Source organism: Gorilla gorilla, chromosome 7 (genome assembly GCF_029281585.2).
Source record: "Gorilla gorilla gorilla isolate KB3781 chromosome 7, NHGRI_mGorGor1-v2.1_pri, whole genome shotgun sequence".
Lineage (NCBI taxonomy): Eukaryota > Metazoa > Chordata > Mammalia > Primates > Hominidae > Gorilla > Gorilla gorilla.
In genome coordinates, this window is record NC_073231.2 from 53,941,126 (window position 1) to 53,958,966 (window position 17,841).

Consider the following 17,841-nt stretch of genomic DNA (forward strand, 5'->3'; position numbering starts at 1 on the left):
CCAATTGTCTTTATCTATACAATAATGAAGATCAGAATTTTAAAATGAATGATTGGTCTCCAAACAAGGCATTGATTTGAAATGAACAAACCAGAAAGCTTTCGAAATGTCTATGTTAAAAGGACTGGCTTGCATCTTTCTTAAGATCTATTGCTAATTGCAAAATAAAACAAACAAAGAAATAAACAGTGTTTACCTGCAATCAGAGGCTTAAGAGGCACAGACACAGGCTTTCCCTTGCCAATGGGGGCGCTGACATAATCTAGGAAATCAGAATGAGGGCTGGATGCATACAGATTAGCAGCCTTACAGGTGTCCATGGTAGAGCCACCACCGACAGCAACATAGGCATCAAAAGCTCCCTTTTGGGCAAACTCAATAGCTTCCATGAAGCTTGGAGAAGAGAAAATAAAAACCAGTATGTTATATTTTTCAGAAATAAATTGCCACGCCATTAACTAAGGCTTGGGGTAAGTTTTGTGGGGTTTTTTTTGGTTTTTTTTTGTTTGTTTTTGTTTTTTTTTTGAGACGGAGTCTCATTCTGCTGCCCAGGCTGCAGTGCAGTAGCACGATCTCGACTCACTGCAACCTATGCCTCCTGGGTTCAAGCAATTCTCCCACCTCAGCTTCCCGAGTAGCTGGGATTACAGGTGCCTGCCACCATGACTGGCTAATTTTTGTATTTTTAGTAGAGACAGTGTTTCACCATGTTGGCCATACTGGTCTCGAACTCCTGACCTCAAGCAATCTGCCTGCCTTAGCCTCCCAAAGTGCTGGGATTACAGGCGTGAGCCACCACGCCTGGTTGGGGGCAAGTTTTAATCAACAGTTAGCTTCTGCTTAAAGTAAAGAAACAATAACAACAATACAAGAATACCTTGCATCCGTTGGTTCCACTCTCACATTATCATAAACCGTAAAGGGGATGCCATTCTTCACTAGGGAATCCATAGCTACTTGCACAGGAGGGAGCTTGGAGAGGTTCTTGTCTGTCATCAAGCACACATTTTTAGCACCCATGTTTTGTAGGTCCTACAAGAAAACCTATAAGTTAGGTTCAACTCCACTAGAACTGCAATAGACTCTTCTGGCAAACTCACATTGTACATTTTTAAAAATAGAGGATGTGATTGTTGTCATTTAGCATGTGTCTTGTGAGATATGTAACATTTACAGTAGGAGACCGTAGACATCTCGAATACTTGCCATTCCCACTTCCTTTGTAACTCCTGCTCCATATCTAATATTTGAAACAGCCATCTGAAAAAAATAAAAAGGTTTAGGTGTAGGGAGTATTTGAGAGTTGGCCAGTCCATTTCTAAAAACCTGAAATGGTTTCTTGTTGCCTAGAGCATAAAGTATACACTCCTTAGCATGGTCTTCCAGGTCATCTCCCACCTGGTCTCACTTAAAGAAGTGTGGACCCACCACACTTCCTTAAGCAAACTTCAGCTCCTGTCACATTTGAATGACTTGTCTTTTCCCAAACACATCACAAACTCTCAACTGTTCCCTTAGCTTCAAATGCCTACCTTCCTCCATCTCCACCTGTAAAATAACTCTCAAATGTCTTACTTTCCATTCATCCACCCACCTTTGCATACCTGCCACCCAGTCAATGCTACTGTCTTCTATGTTCGAGGCGCTGCGTAGGCTCTGGTAACTCAACTATGAATAAGAGACACAGGGCCTCATAAAGTTTACAGGTGAGAGAAAGGCTTTTACACTGATGGAGGATGGGTCATGTTTGGCCTGAAATATATTTTATTTGATCTGTGTTACATTTAAATTTCTTTTTTTTTGAATTGACTAATAATGCTTAAAAATCAGGATAAAAAATTTAATAAGACCTTCTGAATTTCACTTTCTCTTGAATAATCCAGCAAACTGGGAATGCATTCCCATATGGCAGTGATCTTATAAGGTTGAGTGGAGTCACACCTTAGATGGGGCCTGTGCCTTCAGTGAGCTCACCATGGCATCACCCAGCCTGGTCATCTGTTGGTTAACTGTCGGGCCCCCGGTGACATTTTCATTAGTAATTCCTGAAGGCAGGCTCAGTGGCTTATGCCTGTAATCCTGGCACTTTGGGAGGCCGAGGTGGTCAGATCACCTGAGGTCAGGAGTTCGAGACCAGCCTGGCCAACATGGCAAAACCCTGTCTCTACTAAAAATACAAAAATTAGCTGGGTGTGGTGGTATGCACCTGTAATCCCAGCTACTCAGAAGGCTGAGGCAGGAGAATCGCTTGAACCCAGGAGGCAGAGGTTGTAGTGAGCTGAGATCACACTACTGCACTCCAGTCTGGGTGACAGAGTGGGACTGTCTCCAAAAAAAAAAAAAAAAAAAAAAAAAAAATTCCTGGACTAGGAGGAGACAGGGACTTAAACAAATAATTATAAGTAATTATGTAATTACAGTGTGATAAAAATGCACCAGAATTGTTACTTTACTTTGGCCTCTTTTGGGATTGTTATAATTACAAAACTAAAGATTTAACATATAACATATATATATCAGAGAATTTGTAGAATTGGGAATTTATCCTATTTTAGTGACTCTACAAAGACAGCACTCTAGACATTAGCCATGATCTCAGAAGGTTTATATTCCATTATATCAACCAGGTACTTTGCTAAACATGGTCTGATCAAATAGAGATTATGGAATGTGAATTAATAACAGATTTAAAATAAAATAATAATTCATTAGCAAAATATTCTAGTTTTATTTTTTCTAGCCATTCATAAAAGAAATAATGGATTGAGTGAATATACCTCAAAGGCATAATCTGTTGTTTTCCCAGAAGGTGAAAGTCCAGGGGCTAGAAATGTAAAAGTTAGCATCAAAGTGGGTCTTTAAAAAAAAGCATAAATGTTATTTGATAGTAAAATCCAGCAGTGAACATAAGTATTTCCTTTGAAGTCTTACCAAAAATATATTTTTTCCAGGTTTCACTGTTGCACATCAAATTAAAATCAATACCTGCATTTTAAGATAGAATGTAATGTGGCCAGGCACAGTGGCTCACACCTGTAATCCCAGCACTTTGGGAGGCTGAGGCAGGTGGATCACAAGGTCAGGAGATCGAGATCATCCTGGCTAACATGGTGGAACCCTGTCTCTACTAAAAATACAAAAAAATTAGCCAGGCGTGGTGGCGAGCGCCTGTAGTCCAAGCTACTCGGGAGGCTGAGGCAGGGGAACGGTGTGAACCCGGGAGGTGGAGCTTGCAGTGAGCCGAGATCACGCCACTGCAGTCCAGCCTGGACAACAGAGTGAGACCTTGTCTCAAAAAAAAAAAAAAAAAAAGATAGAATGTAATGCTAACTTGAGCCTAATTTGTGAAAATAATAAAACATTTCTTGCATTATATTTAAAATATGTGTTTGAAAATATAATGTGTAACAATCCTCTAGGAAAAAAATCCCCTGGTTTAGAGTTGGGTTACTATTACAGAACAACTATTAGTAAGCTCATGAATTAGAGGCTTGCTTACACTTCTTACAGCAACTGTGATAACTTGTTTGAATTGTTTTTTTTAATTCATAGGGATAACTTATCACAGTAAGATATTTACATTTCTCAAGCTTATGCATATAAAAAACTTATTTATCTTGGTGAAATTTAATAAACTTTTTTTTTTTTTTGAGATGGAGTTTCGCTCTGTCACCCAGGCTAGAGTGCAGCGGTGGGATCTCGGCTCACTGCAACCTCCGCCTCCCAGGTTCAAGGGATTCTTCTGCCTCAGCCTTCCTAGCAGCTGGGACTACAGGCGTGTACCACCATGCCTGGCTAATTTTTGTATTTTTAGTAGAGACGGGGTTTCACAATGCTGACCTCATGATCCACCCACCCCGGCCTCCGAAAGTCCTAGGATTACAGGTGTGAGCCACCGTGCCCGGCCTAATAAACATTTTTATAAGATGCTATTTCCTTGCAAAGGATTAGGTTTTAATTATGGTAAAAATGATTTTCTGTCATATTGGAACAATGAAAGGGACCTAATTAAAGATTTTTATCCTTGTTTTTATCTACTTATTTATATTAATACTGGTCAGTCATACGATAAAGTCTACAGAACAATTTTCACTATGCTTTTTCTTTTTTAAGGAAAATAGATCAGAACTGGACAACAATCTACCTTCAGCTCCCTGAGTGCAAAGGCACCCTTAACCAAAAGTCAAACTTATTGGATTCCTCTAGGCTTAAAAAAAATAATCTGTCCCGGTGCAGGGGCTCAAGCCTATAATCCCAACATCGTGGGAGGCTGAGGTGGTAGGACAGCCCAGGAGTTGGAGGGTACAGTGAGCTACGACTGTACTGCTGTACTCCAGCCTGGGTGACAGAGGGTGACCCTGTCTCTCTCTCTGTATATAAAAATCTAATATTTCTGTTACTAAATTTTAAAGACATAAATATGATCCTGGAAAACAATGAGAATATCTTTCTGTAAATTATTAATTTTATTCCCTCAAATAGGAAATTAACTAATTGTTGAAACCAACTGAGAATTCGAGAAAATCAGCTGAAGACAAAATTCTGTATATGTTCAGAAGGGCCTTAAAGGTTGGACATGTTTCTGCCTCATAGATGGCAGTTAATGATGGACAGGGAGGTCCCTTGGCTTGTCCTGAAGGGTGAGTCACTCCTGGGGCAAGAGAAAGCCCTTGGTGAGTTACTCTCTCTGTTCTAACTCCCCAACGGGCTTCTCTGTGGGTTTCTGCTTAGGATCCTGGATGGTCAGCCTCTTTCCTTTCCAACTCTTGCCTTAATGTTTAGATCTGACCTTAGAAGAGACAAAATCAGTGGTTGTGTCAGTAATCCATGTGACATTCTTAGGACATGCTGAAACTATGTTGAGTTTCCTGCTGCTCTGTGGACCACAGTGTTTGGTGTTTGGTAATGACTAAGATGTTGTGGTAACTGAAGGTTTGTTATTATTTTTAAGTATTAGGAAATATAATATTATTTTAAATACAATATTATTTTAAAGATTGATACAAACAAGTTTTGTTTTTCTTTCTAGGAACCACCTTGTTCTTGTTCTTTAACCTCCAGTTTTTAGAGATGTCTTAGAACCTTCCAAAGACTTCATCTTGATTAATTCTGTTTGACAAACTCAGACATTCTTAAAATCCTATCTGTGCATTTTTAGACTTGGCAAGTAATTAAAAGAGAAAAGTGTTATAAGTAGCATTAAATAGATATTTGAGACAAACACGTGATTAGTAGTATACATTCAGCTAACTTTGTATAGAGTTACGTGTTATCAATTTCACAGTGAAATGGTAACTGTTTTCATGGACCTTGCTCTCACATGCCTTGGTTTTCTTTACATACACTACCCAAATGTATTATAATGCCAAATGCAGAAACCAAAATTGTGGCTAGTTTAAAAATACAGAAGTATTACCTTGGGAGTAAGTATGAGAATGAGTTGGGCACTGGCACCTAGGGAAAATAAAAACGACAGCAAAAAAAACCTAAGGTGAAAATAGAGACCAAAAAATGAAAAGCCTTAAGCTAACTCACATTGCAGTCTAGTGCTAAGATGCTATCAAATTGGTAGTTCTTGGCAGACACTGTACAATAGAAAAAATATATATAGACCCAGAAATCACGATGGACAAAAAGTTGACTCAGAGTCTTCCCAGCGCTGTAGCATCATTCTTTCACGAACTCATTTACTCTAGCAATTCCTATCAAATGCCTGCGGGCAGCTGAGATAAACGCTCTGGGGGTACATGCAAGTTTAAGATGGGGGTCTCTGGTCTCCATGAAGCCCCAGCTCTTACTGGGTTAGGAGCGTTGACCAAATCGGCCCAAGGTTAACTCTGTGTGCCTCTTCTTACTTACTACCCTACGCTGGGAACTTGCCTTATATATTTCCCAGTGTCTTCAAGATGTCTAATTTTTCTTCAGGCAGGCTCTAGACCTGAGCCTCCAGGAAAACTTCCTGGACCCAAAGACCTCCCTGGTCCCCATCTTTCTCTGCCCAGTTGCAGCCCCGGGCTCCGAGCTCTCCTCCGTCCCCGCCGCGCCGCTCCCCAGCGGCCCCAGCAGCGCGCACACCCGGCGCATCCCGCGCTCCGAGGCCGCCACCGCATCTCACTTCTCGGTCGACTTCTCTACAAATTTCCCACGTCCTCTTTTTTGGAAACCCTCCCTCCCCTGGCTGTGGTCCCTCTTCCTGTCCTGGTCGTCTCCTATTTCTTGGACAGTCCCAGTCTCTCCTCTGGCTTCTCTTTCTCCTGCTCGCTCTCTGATCGAGGCTGGGAAGACAGTTTTATGTTTCGTTGGGTTGCCCAGAAGACCTTGTCCAGTGGTTGGGTCTCGGTAGATACTTGAGTGCATCACTTCCTTCTCCCCGCCAAAAATTCAAATCTGGAATTAAAACACCCGAGGGGGAAGGTTGGGGAGGAAGGAAAAGCGTTGATCTCGGTGGCCGTCCAGATCTCAAAAATTCCAACTGCGAAGTCAAAGCAGACGCGGGGGCGAGTGAGAGCTGGCGCGAGTCGCGGCTGCCATCTAGTGGTTCCCGACGCGCGCGCCGGGGGAGAGGACGCGGGCCAGGCCAGGCTTGTCCCTTCACGGTGGGCTTTGGTTGGAAGACTTTCCCTGCTTTATGCCCTCTAAGGACAAGAAAAGTGAGCCAGAGGGAAGGAAAAAAAAATCCAAACTCAAAACTTTCCAACGTGAACGCTCCTGGGAACCCTTGCTTCCTCCCTACACTTCCCCCACCAACCTTTTTTTTTCTTCCCCAAGCTCTGAGGCTATCTCAATTCATTATTTCTACTTCTTACTTGTGGTTTGTATCCTGTCCCCTCTTGCTTTCTCGGGACCTCTACCTGTCCTGTATTTCCTTGTCCTCCCCCTCACTCAATCTTTTTCAGCCTATTGAAGAGTTTTGCGCCTGAAACTTTTCCACCTCCTACCCGCTCTGGCGGGCTCACTCTCCCTCTCTCTCCTCCCGACCTACATTTGCTGGCTTCGTTTCTGGGTCTCGGACACATTCTTTGGCCCCTGAAATCAGGCTGCTGTGTCTGCAAGTCCAGCCGTCCGGCTGTGTCCTCACTTCTCAGACCTCGTAACACCTCACTCTAGCAGCATGAAACGCGTGGCCATACCTTTTTGGGCAGGTGGAACTTTTTCCTGGCTCCCAGGACCCCTACTTGTCTGGGCTTCCTCTAATTGTTCTTTTACTGGCTCCTTTTCCACTCTGCCCATTCCTTAAATGTTCGTTTCTGTCCTGGGCTGCCTTCAGCCATTCTGACCCTTCCTCCTCCCTCACCCTTTAGAGCTCATTATGCACCAAGGCCTCAAACATGTCTCCACTCAAGCCCACCCAGTTTTCCTGGGAACCTGCTACTCTCTGGTTCCAGTATCACCTCTCATGTGTATGACTACCAAATTCCCAACTGGCTTCTCGTGGCTCCACCTCTGCCACCTCTATTCCCCACACTGTAGTCGGAGCATATTTCCAATGATGTCACTCCCTTGTTGAAAGCTGCTTCAATGGCTCCCCATGGCTCTCACATACAGTTCAGGCCTGCCCCTGCCTGACTGGCCCCTCAGCTCACTCCATCTCTGGGTTTGGGCTCCCGGAAAAATTAACATCTTTCTTTTCCTTGAATGAGCCACAGTCTCTCTCTCTCCTCCAGAACTTTGCCGTTATTATTTCCTCTGCCTGTAACATACTTTCCTTGCCTCTTCTTCTGGATAACTTTTGTTCTTTCCTGTCAGTTCCCCTGGGCAGCCTTCCCTGAGGCCCGAGGCTGCAGAGAGACACCCTTTCTGGAGCCTCCCTTCGTGTTAAAACGTACCACACTGGTGCTGTTTTTCTGCTTCTTTCTGCCTGTGGATTGTGAATTTAGTGATGCCCAGGCAGGATCTCCTGTTTCTCACAACTTTATCCCCTGTGGCTAGCACCAAGTAAGTGCCAGGCATAAAGTAAGCCTTTTGTACTGATTAAATGAGCGAGTAAATGAATAAATAAGTGAATGTAGACATTTTCATTCCCCTGACCCTCTCTTCTCTTTTCCTGGCATGCCAAGACAGAGGGCCTGGGCGGGGTGGGGGCAGGCTGTGGGTTCCCGCCTTCTTAGGATGGCCTGAAGGCACTGATGGGCTTCTTTGGGCTCCTTCAGAGAAGCAGAGTGAGGCTTGGGGAGAGCAGGACCTCATCTACCTGCCCTCCTGGCTCTGGCCCCATTATTCTGGCTTCCCTGCTGATATCACTGATTACCTCTTAGCCACACTCTCAGCAAAACCCAATCTGTCTTGCATTCCCTAAATCGCAGCCCCTCTCATCTACTCAAGGACTGCCAGCAGCTCTCCCTTCTGTCCCCTAAATCATCAAAATCCCCCTCCCTATTAGACATTATCCATCAGCCACCAGCATTTTTTTAGCTTATTCATAAGCACATTTCCTCCATCTTACATAACAAAACCAGAAACCTCTTGTTCCTCTTTCCTCTCCCACTCCCAGTTCTACCTCTCTCCTTCCCTTCAGCGGGCTATAGCCATTCTTCCGATTTATCTTCTCCCATTCCCTCTGGAACCTCCTGCCATCAGCTTTTACCCCGACTCAACTGACCAGCTTCCCAGCTCACTAATGCCCTCCACCTAGCTAACCACCCTGCTCAGTTCAGTTCTGTCTTCACGGTACCCGATGTGTCAGCGGCATCCTCCTGTTCACTCCCTCCTTCCTGGAAACATGTTCTTCCCTGGCTTCCAGGGCACCACTCAGTTTTCTTCTCATCCCACTGGCTGCTCTTGGCTTCATTTCTTTTCATGATTTTGACTCCTGACCCTGGACGGCTCAGGGGTCAGTCCTGGAACTTTTTCTTTCCACACTCAGTCCCTTAGTGACCTCCTCTGGTCTCATGGTCTCAAATACCTTTGATGCTGATGACTTCCACATTTATCTTTCTGGCTTGGGCATCTCTCCCGAAGTCCAGGTTCACCTGCCCACTTGGCATCTCTGCTTGGATGTCTATGAAGTGGCAACATTTTCCCTATGGAAGACTGAGCTCCTGGTGTTCTCTCAAGCCTGCTCTTCCCACAGCCTTCCCCATCCCCATCTGATGGCAATTTCATCCTTCCAGTTGTTCATGCCAGAAAATCTTGGGGTCACCCTTGGCCCCACACTCCCATCTCCCCCTTATTCACTCTGCTCCATACCCAGGTATGCTTCACCTCTGCATACCTTCCCTGAAGGCCACAGGGTTTGCTCTCTGCATCCACTGGTCTTTCTGCAACCATTACCTTCTCAGTGAGTGTGGTCAGCTGAGTAATCGCTCCTGAAGATAAGGTTCTAATCCTGGGAATCTGTGAATGTTACCCTATATGGTAAGAGGAACTTTGCAGATATGATTAAGAATCCTGGCTGGGCACAGTGGTTCACACCTGTAATCCCAGCACTTTGGGGAGGCTGAGGCAGGTGGATCACCTGAGGTCAGGAGTTCAAGACCAGCCTGGCTAACATGGCAAAACCCCATCTCTACTAAAAATACAAAAATTAGCCGGGTGTGGTGGTGTATGCCTGTAATCCCAGCTACTCAGCAGGCTGAGGCAGAAGAATCGCTCGAACCCAGGAGGTGGAGGTTGCAGTGAGCCGAGATCACACCATTGTACTCCAGCCTGGGCGACATAGCGAGACTCCATCTCAAAAAAAAAAAAAAAAAAAAAAAAAAAGAGAATCTTGCTAGGTGTTGTGGCGCATACCTATAATCCTAGCACTTTGGGAGGCCGAGATGGGAAGACTGCTTGAGGCCAGGAGTTCAAGAACAGCTGGGGCAACATAGTGAGACTCCATCTCTACAAAAAATAAAATCAGCTGCGCATGATGTGCACTGTAGTCCCAGCTACTTGGGACGCTAAGGTGGGAGGATATTTGAGGAGGCCAGAAATTCGAGATTGCAGTGAGCCGTGATCACATCACTGCACTCTAGCCTAAGTGACAGCAAGACTCTGTCTCAAAAAAAAAAAAAAAATAAATAAATAAAAATCTTGAAACGAGATTATCCTGGATGATCTGTGTGGGCCCTAAATGCAATCACTCATAGCCTTATAAAAGGGAGGCAGAGGGAGATTTGACCCAAAAGACAGAAATGTGAGCACTGAAGCAAGATGAGTGCCAGCTGTGAAGATGGAGGAAGGGGCCACAAGCTAAGGAACCGAAGGTAGAGCTCTAGAAGCTGGAAAAAAGCAAGTAAGTGGATTCTGCAGCACCTCTGAGCCTTACTCAAGAGGGAGTGTGGCCCTGCTCACACCTTGGCTTCAGCCTAGTAAAACTCATTTCAGACTTTTGACCTCTGGAACTGTTAAGAAGACAAATGTGTGTTAAGCCACCAGGTTCATGGTAGTTTGTTACAACAGCTGTAGGAAACTAACATAGTGAGGGCTGCTCTGAACACCTCAACAATTGCATCCCTTCCTTCAACATCCCAGCCTCCTTTACGTTCTCTGTAATAACTTTCAACAGCTAATGTACTCTCAATTTTACTAACTAGTTTGTCATCTATCCCCTGTGCCCCATGCATGGCGTGGTTAGGTTGTTTTGTTCCCTGCTGTACCCCAGAGATAACACAGTCAAAGCAGGGCTGCATTGCATATCTTTTTTTTTTTTTGAGACACAGTCTTGCTCTGTAGCCCAGGCTGGAGTGAAGTGGCCTGATCTCTGCTCACTGCAAACTATGCCTCCCAGGTTCAAGTGATTCTCCTGCCTCAGCCTCCTGAGTAGCTGGGACTATGGGCACCCACCACCCTGTGCAGGCCTGCACATCTGGAGACAGAATGTGACTCTTGCCCTCCAGGGCTTTCCCACAACCTCTCTGGCCAGTGCACGCCTTGCATCTGTCTCCTTCAGTGCTGGTTCTTTCCCCTCCATTCAGTTGTCAGCGCAGCTGCTCTATGGAATGTGTTGGGCAGAAGCCCAGAGTGCATGCTCTGTCCAATAGAAATGGCCACACATCACCCCGTGCCCTAGCCCACTTTGCCCACATGAAACATGTGCCCAATGATGCCATTTTCCAATTTTCCAAGATTTTCATTGGAAATCTCCCACTTTTAAAATGTTTACCCTATTAGAAGAATAAGCATGTGCAGAAGAAAGCACCATCTTGCTACTCCTGCTGTGGCAGTGCTGCTCCCCAGGAATTCACCCTCAGCTGTTTCCTTCTAGGTTAGAGTTTTGTTAAGGCTTCAACTGTCCTCCATACGCATGGATGGATGTGTTCCCAACTCACTCTTGAGCCCCAGAACAATACATTCAGTCACCTACTGGGGTCTCCATCTGAATGTACCAGAAGCATGCTCAACTCAAAATGCCCTAGACTGAAGTTGCCATTTTCCTCCTAACTCTCCTACAATCCCTGCCTTGGTAAATGAGCCCACTGTTTACTTGATGCCCAAGCCAGAAATCTCAACTTTTCACTATTCAGATACAAAATCCTGTGGATTCTAACCAACCTCTCAGCATTTCTATCTACCCAAGGAACTGCCTCTCCGTGCATGAAGCCATTATCTTCAGGCTGGAGCAGGACAATGACCTCTAGTCCTTCCTCTTCACTCCACATTTCCACCAGAATGTGCTAACACAGTTCTGATTATGCCATACTCCCTTTTCATGCAACCATTCCAAAAACATATTGTGTGTGTGACACTGATTCCATGGGATATAAATGGTGTTGTGTGACAAAGAGTTCTATGATGACACAGGTTTACAACCAAAAATTTGAACACAGCTTTAGTATTTTTTGTAGCTTCTTGGAGCCCTGCACGTCTAATGTATGTTTTGATTCTCCAAGAGGGCAATACAGCAGTAAGGAGCTTCTCAAACTTATTTGGCCATGTAATTCTTTTGTCATGGGACATTTTAAGGTATCAGTGTTTAATGGTGAGAAATATTATTCAATGGCTTTCCATTATCTACAGCACACAATTCAAATTCCTTACTACAGGCCTGAGAACAAGGACTGTGAAGCCAGAGTATCTGGGTTCAAATTACGACTGTGCCATTTGCTTAGCTGTGTGACACTGGACAAATTCTTCTCCATGCCTTTATTTCCGTATCTAGGAGGATGACAATACCGTGTGTCATAGGGTCAGTGAAAGGATTAGAGTTACTATTACACTGATAGTCCATTCAAAGTGTGTAAGACACTGCCGGGCTCATGGTATTAGCTATATTCTTATTCATGGTCTTTTATCAGCCGTCTTCTCCATCTTTACCTCCTCTTATAAAGGTAGGTCTACTTGTCTTTTGTGTCCTGGGACTGCATCTCCATCGCTGGTGTTGCTCTTCTCTCTGCCTGACGTTCCTCTCCAGTCCCTCGCCTTTCCTCCTACTGATCTGCACCTGTGAGCTCAAACTTTTCCATGTTTCCCAGGCAGACTTGTGCACTTGCACAGTCAGCAAGTATTTATCAGGTGACCAGGATGTACCTCACATTTCTGCTGGGAGGCAGGCGTGTCATGACATTGAATACCCTGACTCCCTGTACATGCCAGGAAGTGTGACTCTGCGACTTCTCACATCCATCCTTCCCTTCTACGCCCAGTCTGCTATAGCCGGTTTTAGCCTCGTCCCCTCATCCCATTCCCCACTAGACCTCAAACTGCTCCAGAGCCTTTCATCTTTGTATCCCCAGAACCTAGAATAGTTTTTGGCACATAATATATGCCCAATAAATATGTGTCAATTGCATACATGAATTTGTCTTGGCCACAGTGCCAAGCTCTCCACTGCCTGCTACGATGTGGGACCAGGTCCTCTCTGGGCCTCATTTTCCTTAACGGTAGACAAGCAGAGTAAAGCCTGCCTCACTGCGCCCTGCAAGGCTGCATCTGTGACCTCGCTGTTCCGCCTGGCGCGCGGTGGGAGCTCAGGGCGGTATCCAAATTCTCCGAATTCTTGAAAGTAAGCGGAGAAGTGCGCAGGATCCGAGCGGGTCACACCCAGGGGGCTGCGTGGGCATCCTGCGGTCCCCTGCCCGCCCGCCGGCCCCGCACTCACGCTGCGCGCTGCAGTTGCCTCAGCAAGTACGCGACCCGGGCCCGGGCGGCAGTGGCCATGGCGCTTGGCGTCCTCTTCCCTCCTCGGGTCCCTTACACCGCCCCCTCCGCCGGCCAATCACGGAGGCTGCCCGCCTCCCGCCCCTCGGCCGCGCCTGCCCACCCGCTCCGCGGGGTCACCTGTCTAAGCCTCAACCCAGTCGGGCTCAGGGCCATTTTCCCACGGAGTAAGAACCAGAACCCCAGCTGCCCCAGCGGCGCTCGCACCATCCACCCTTGAAATTGCCGTAGAAGGTAACTGCTCCGTAGGCCTCGGGTCCTGCCTTAAATCTCTTTACTTATCAACTCTATTTTTCACATGTTGAGGACTTGGGGGAAGGAAGAGGTACAGGGATATTCTTTTTCCACTGTTAATCCTTTAAAATGTTACTTTCCCCTCTAAGAGTATTTTAAGTGATCAAGACCCTGCCTTTAAACTGTTTTAACAGTAAACAAGAACCTAGCAGAGCCCGAGGGTTTTTGTTAAATACTGTGTGAATGGCTTTGCTTTTGATGAAAGCAAAATCAATAGTTAAAGCTCATACATCAATAGTTAGAACTTGCCATGATTAGACTATGCTCCGGAACGGCTTGGCTGTGCCATATCTGCCATGTCCCAGTGGAAAAGCTGATTAACGATAAAGCTCAACTTAATCAGAAAGTATCCAAAGACAGTAACAACTAAACATTTGCATTTTTAGTAATCTGTTATTATGAGATCTGAATCCTTTATGGGAGATATTAAGTTTTACAGAAATGAATTTACTGAGATCAAACTGGAAAAGATTGATGGACAGGAAGTCCAAGGACAGCTATATAAACATTTCACCTCCTAATCAAACCAGCTCAGGCCAACTTGACAAATGAATCAAAAAATAATAATGTTCTATGAGAACACATGTATACAGGGAGGGGAACAACACACATTGGGGCCTGGGGGCAGGGGATAGAAGGGGGCAGAGGGACTTAATACTTAGGTAATGGGTTGATAGGTGCAGCAAGCCACCATAGCACACGTTTACCTATGTAACAAACGTGCACATCCTGCACATCTACTCCGGAACTTAAAAAAAGATAATTATGTCCTAATTAAGGATCTTATGGGTCTGTTTCTTTCTTCCCCAAACAAAACTATACCTGATGTCAAGCTTAAAAACAAACACACATACACAGACAACTGGGGATATAAACGTAGAGAAAGATTTAAGTGTTTTCTGGATTAATGAGGATTATTACCATTAGTCAATGAAGCCCAAATTGATCATTTACAGGAAATCCATGTATTCAGTGTTGAAAGGCATAAAATCTTTTTTAAAAAGACAACAGTTTTACTACTTTGAATATTATATTTGATACCAAAAGAAGTATAAGTTTAAAAGTGGTATCACTGAAACCATTATAATTGAACTGCTTTTTTTTTTTTTGAGATGGACCCTCCCTCTGTTGCCCAGGCTCGAGTGGAGTGCAGTGGCGTGATCTGGGCTCACTGCAACCTCCGCCTCCCAGGTTCAAACGATACTCCTGCCTCAGCCTCCCAAGTAGCTGGGACTACAGGTACCAGCCACCATGTCTGGCTAATTTTTTTATTTTTAGTAGAGATGGGGTTTCACTGGTCGCTAACTCCTGACCTCAGGTGATCCGCCCGCCCCGGCCTCCCAAAGTACTGGGACTCTACAGGAGTGAGCCACTGCGCACGGCCTGCTTTGTGTTTTTCAGAAAGTAAACAAAAATAATCTGTACCAGGTATCCAGGTAACTGGCTTCAAGTACAATTTCTACCCAGTAGTCAGAAAGTTAAAAGTCACACTAGATAAGACATCTTTATTACTTAATCTTTAAAACAGTCACTTGCCTATTCAATTCTGAAACTATTTGTTTTCTTTCCCTCCCCCGCACTCCCGCTCTGATACACAAACTTGTTGTAAAAATAATGCAGAAACATATACGTCAATCTAAGTCTCTGAAATATGGCCAACTCTACCTCACCGTATATCCAACATTAAAAAGAAAAAAAAAAAGGCTGTTTAAGAATAGAACTCATTCCCGGTTTCCACCAAATTATTTCCCTAATTCTTAAATCCTCAAATAACTTCTTAATCTCCAAAGTCTCGGTTGTGGGAAAAACATTAATTTGTGCAGTCCAACACTTACATACTTTCTTGAGGGAAGGGCAATCCTGTCCCTTTAAACTCAATGAAGGCAGCGGCCAGGTCCTTCTGAGTCCCCGTACAATTGCCTAGAACTTAACATTTAGTATTCATAGTCCTTGGTTTACAGACGGGTCCGACAGTTAGAACCTATTACTTCCTCCTCTTTCCTCCTGGGCGCTGTCCTCCTTTTCTCTTGCCACCTAAGCCAGGCGGCCCAGAATTCATCTTGCCTCCCAAACCCCCTTTCCTCTTCCCTCCCTGGCTGGGCGGGCCCCCTTTCCTCTTGCCCCCAGGCCCCTGCCGGCCTCCCTTTCTCTTGCCCTTCTGGCTCATTTTCCTCCTCTTGGCGGCCTCCTCCTGGTCCTCCTCCCTCATCTGCTTATTGGTGGCCCTCGTCACATCCAGCTGAGGCTTCTTGCTGTTCATGACACGAAGCAGCTCCAACTGGTTCTTTTTCTCGGCTGCAAAGTCCCCGAAAAGGGGTTGAAACTTCCTTTTCTTGCCGGAGCCCCGGGGCGCCTTCTCCTTGGGGAGGCGCTCCTGAAAGCGCCCCACAGAGGCGGTGGAGACCTTGGCCACTTGCATGGCGCGGCCCAGCTCCTCCTTACTCTGGTGTCCGGTAGGGTGCAAGCCGGCCGCGCTGGGCAGCTGCATCTTGTGCGCGCGGGCCAGGTTACGCAGCCGGTTCAGCTCGTTCTTGGCCACCCGTTCCTTCTTGGCCTGAATGCGCTTGGCGAACTGGTCCTCCAAGGGGTCGGCATTGCCGGGCACCTCAATCAGCCATTCTTTGGTGTCGTCCCGGGCGCGCTGGTAGCCCCAGCGCCGCCGCCACTGGCCACTCACCTCGTCCCACACCAGGTTGGTCTTCTTCTTGGGACGGATGCCCTTGAGGCGCGCGAACTGCTGCCAGCGTGTAAGTGGCCGCGGTCGGGGCAGAGGCTTCTCTCGCGGCAGGCGTGTGGTGGGCTCCGGCAGCCGCGCCACTATCGCCTCTTCCACGCGCTCCGTGGGCAGCTGCCACAGCTGGTTGATGAGCAGTTGCGTGTTGTCCCGCGCCAGGGCCCGTAGCTCGGCCTCCGGCGTGGGTCCGGCGCACCGCAGCTGGGTTGGGGGGTTCCGGTCCGACGCCAGCAGGTTGCCCAGGTCAAACTCCAGCTCCAGCTCCTTGTGCACCGTGATGCGTTGCAACTTCTCTGCCTCGTCCTGCTCTGCCTTTGCGAGGAGCTCCTCCACGCTCTGGCCCTCCATGGCTCCGGCTCGGCTCACTCGCTTTGAGGCTGTAGCTGAAGTTACTTTTCCTACAGTAGCGGCCCAAACTCCGGCAACACAACCACGTGCAGATGCCGGGATGCCCAATCCGGAAAAGAAAGATTCGCTTCCGGAGCGCCCGGAAGCGGCTCGCAATCCGGGCGACCAGAGGAAAGGCCGGCAGAGGGCGGTATGGAGAGATGATGGGATTAGAAGCGGGACCTTTAGGCTGGCGCCAGATAGAGGCGGAGCTGGCCCGAGCAGGCCGCACTACTAGTTCCAGAGCAGGATTGGGACTACGATTCCCAGGATGCAGCGGGGCGGGAGGCGGTCTAGAGGGCGGTCCAGGGACGGCTCGGGGGGCCGCCTAGGGGGCGGTCCGGGGGGCGGTCCGGGGACAGTCTCGCAGGCGGTCTAGAGAGGGCGGTCCTGGGGGGCGATCTAGGGGGCGGTCCTGGGGGGGGCAGTTCAGGGAGTGGTCTTAGAATGGTGGTCCGGGGACAGTCTTGGGGCTCAATCCGGAGGGGCGGGCCGGAGGGTTTGTCCAGGGGCGCGGTCCGGGACCGGGGCGGGTACAAATTCCTGGGACTGCCTGTGGTGTGGGGTTCCAATCAAGTGCGTGTTACAATTTCAGTGTAAATCCGTTGTGAAGATGTTTAGACAATCACCCTTCTTAGGGCCAAATTGTTTCACTGGAGTTATAATCGGCTTTCAGGGTTCCTAGTTGTGGCCCGAGAAAGATAACATCCTAAAGATACACATAGAGCTAATTGTAGAAGATTCGTTTTGTTTTGGGAGTCAGTGGCTCTGGCAATGAAGCCACCCCAAGTGGGAGCGGGTGTGCACCGACCCTAGTGAGCTAGCTGACTTGGAGCTCCGGGATTCTGCAGTTACAGAACCTAGTCTAGTTCAATTAATCTAGTACAATGCTGAAACTAAGCCACGCTCTGCAGTTACACTGCCTGGGTTCCAATCCTGACTGTGCCACTGTTGGTCCTTCAGCAATTTTACTTGTTGAGGCCATTTTAAGGCCTGCGAGATAATGATAATAATACTTCCTAGGGTGGTTATAAGATAAATGAGTTAATATCGTCCAAGGGAGGGTTAAACGAGGGCCTGGAGTGTATGAGTACTCAGTACAAATTAGCCAAATACCGATTATTATTTCATTTTCATAGGCTCTGGGAGGTAAGTGCTACATGGTGTTAAGTATGAGTCAAACGGCCTACAATCAGGTATCAGGTCACCATTGCTTGGAGAGGATGTTTGATCTAAGCCTTATTTATAAATTGACAAACATAAAACATTAGTTACTGCTACATGGTAAGAACTCAGTATGTGTTAGCTATTAGTATTAACTATGTTATTATTGTATTAACTATATT

The 17,841-nt window shown here is 46.5% G+C and overlaps 2 protein-coding genes across 5 annotated transcripts in view; both read right to left on the minus strand.

The window, feature by feature from the left end:
* The window catches only part of ADHFE1 (alcohol dehydrogenase iron containing 1), a 36,502-nt gene extending 23,358 nt beyond the window's left edge, over positions 1 to 13,144 (minus strand). For 2 of the 4 annotated variants that reach the window (XM_004047111.5, XM_055349490.2), the window contains exons 1-6: positions 13,022 to 13,144; positions 5,417 to 5,454; positions 2,778 to 2,824; positions 1,207 to 1,260; positions 878 to 1,032; positions 197 to 393 (exon numbers count right to left, since the gene is read on the minus strand). In XM_004047111.5, the coding sequence (XP_004047159.1) occupies positions 197 to 393; positions 878 to 1,032; positions 1,207 to 1,260; positions 2,778 to 2,824; positions 5,417 to 5,454; positions 13,022 to 13,080 (550 nt within the window). In that variant the 5' untranslated portion in view covers positions 13,081 to 13,144. The remainder of the gene's footprint in view (positions 1 to 196; positions 394 to 877; positions 1,033 to 1,206; positions 1,261 to 2,777; positions 2,825 to 5,416; positions 5,455 to 13,021) is intronic. The other 2 variants (XM_063709241.1, XM_019032409.4) reach the window with 2 other exon arrangements.
* A 1,708-nt stretch (positions 13,145 to 14,852) lies between these two features.
* Positions 14,853 to 16,630, minus strand: RRS1 (ribosome biogenesis regulator 1 homolog). Its single transcript, XM_004047114.3, has one exon. The coding sequence runs from the start codon at positions 16,454 to 16,456 to the stop codon at positions 15,359 to 15,361; it is 1,098 nt and encodes a 365-aa protein (XP_004047162.1). The 5' UTR covers positions 16,457 to 16,630; the 3' UTR covers positions 14,853 to 15,358.
* Positions 16,631 to 17,841: the final 1,211 nt, after the last annotated feature.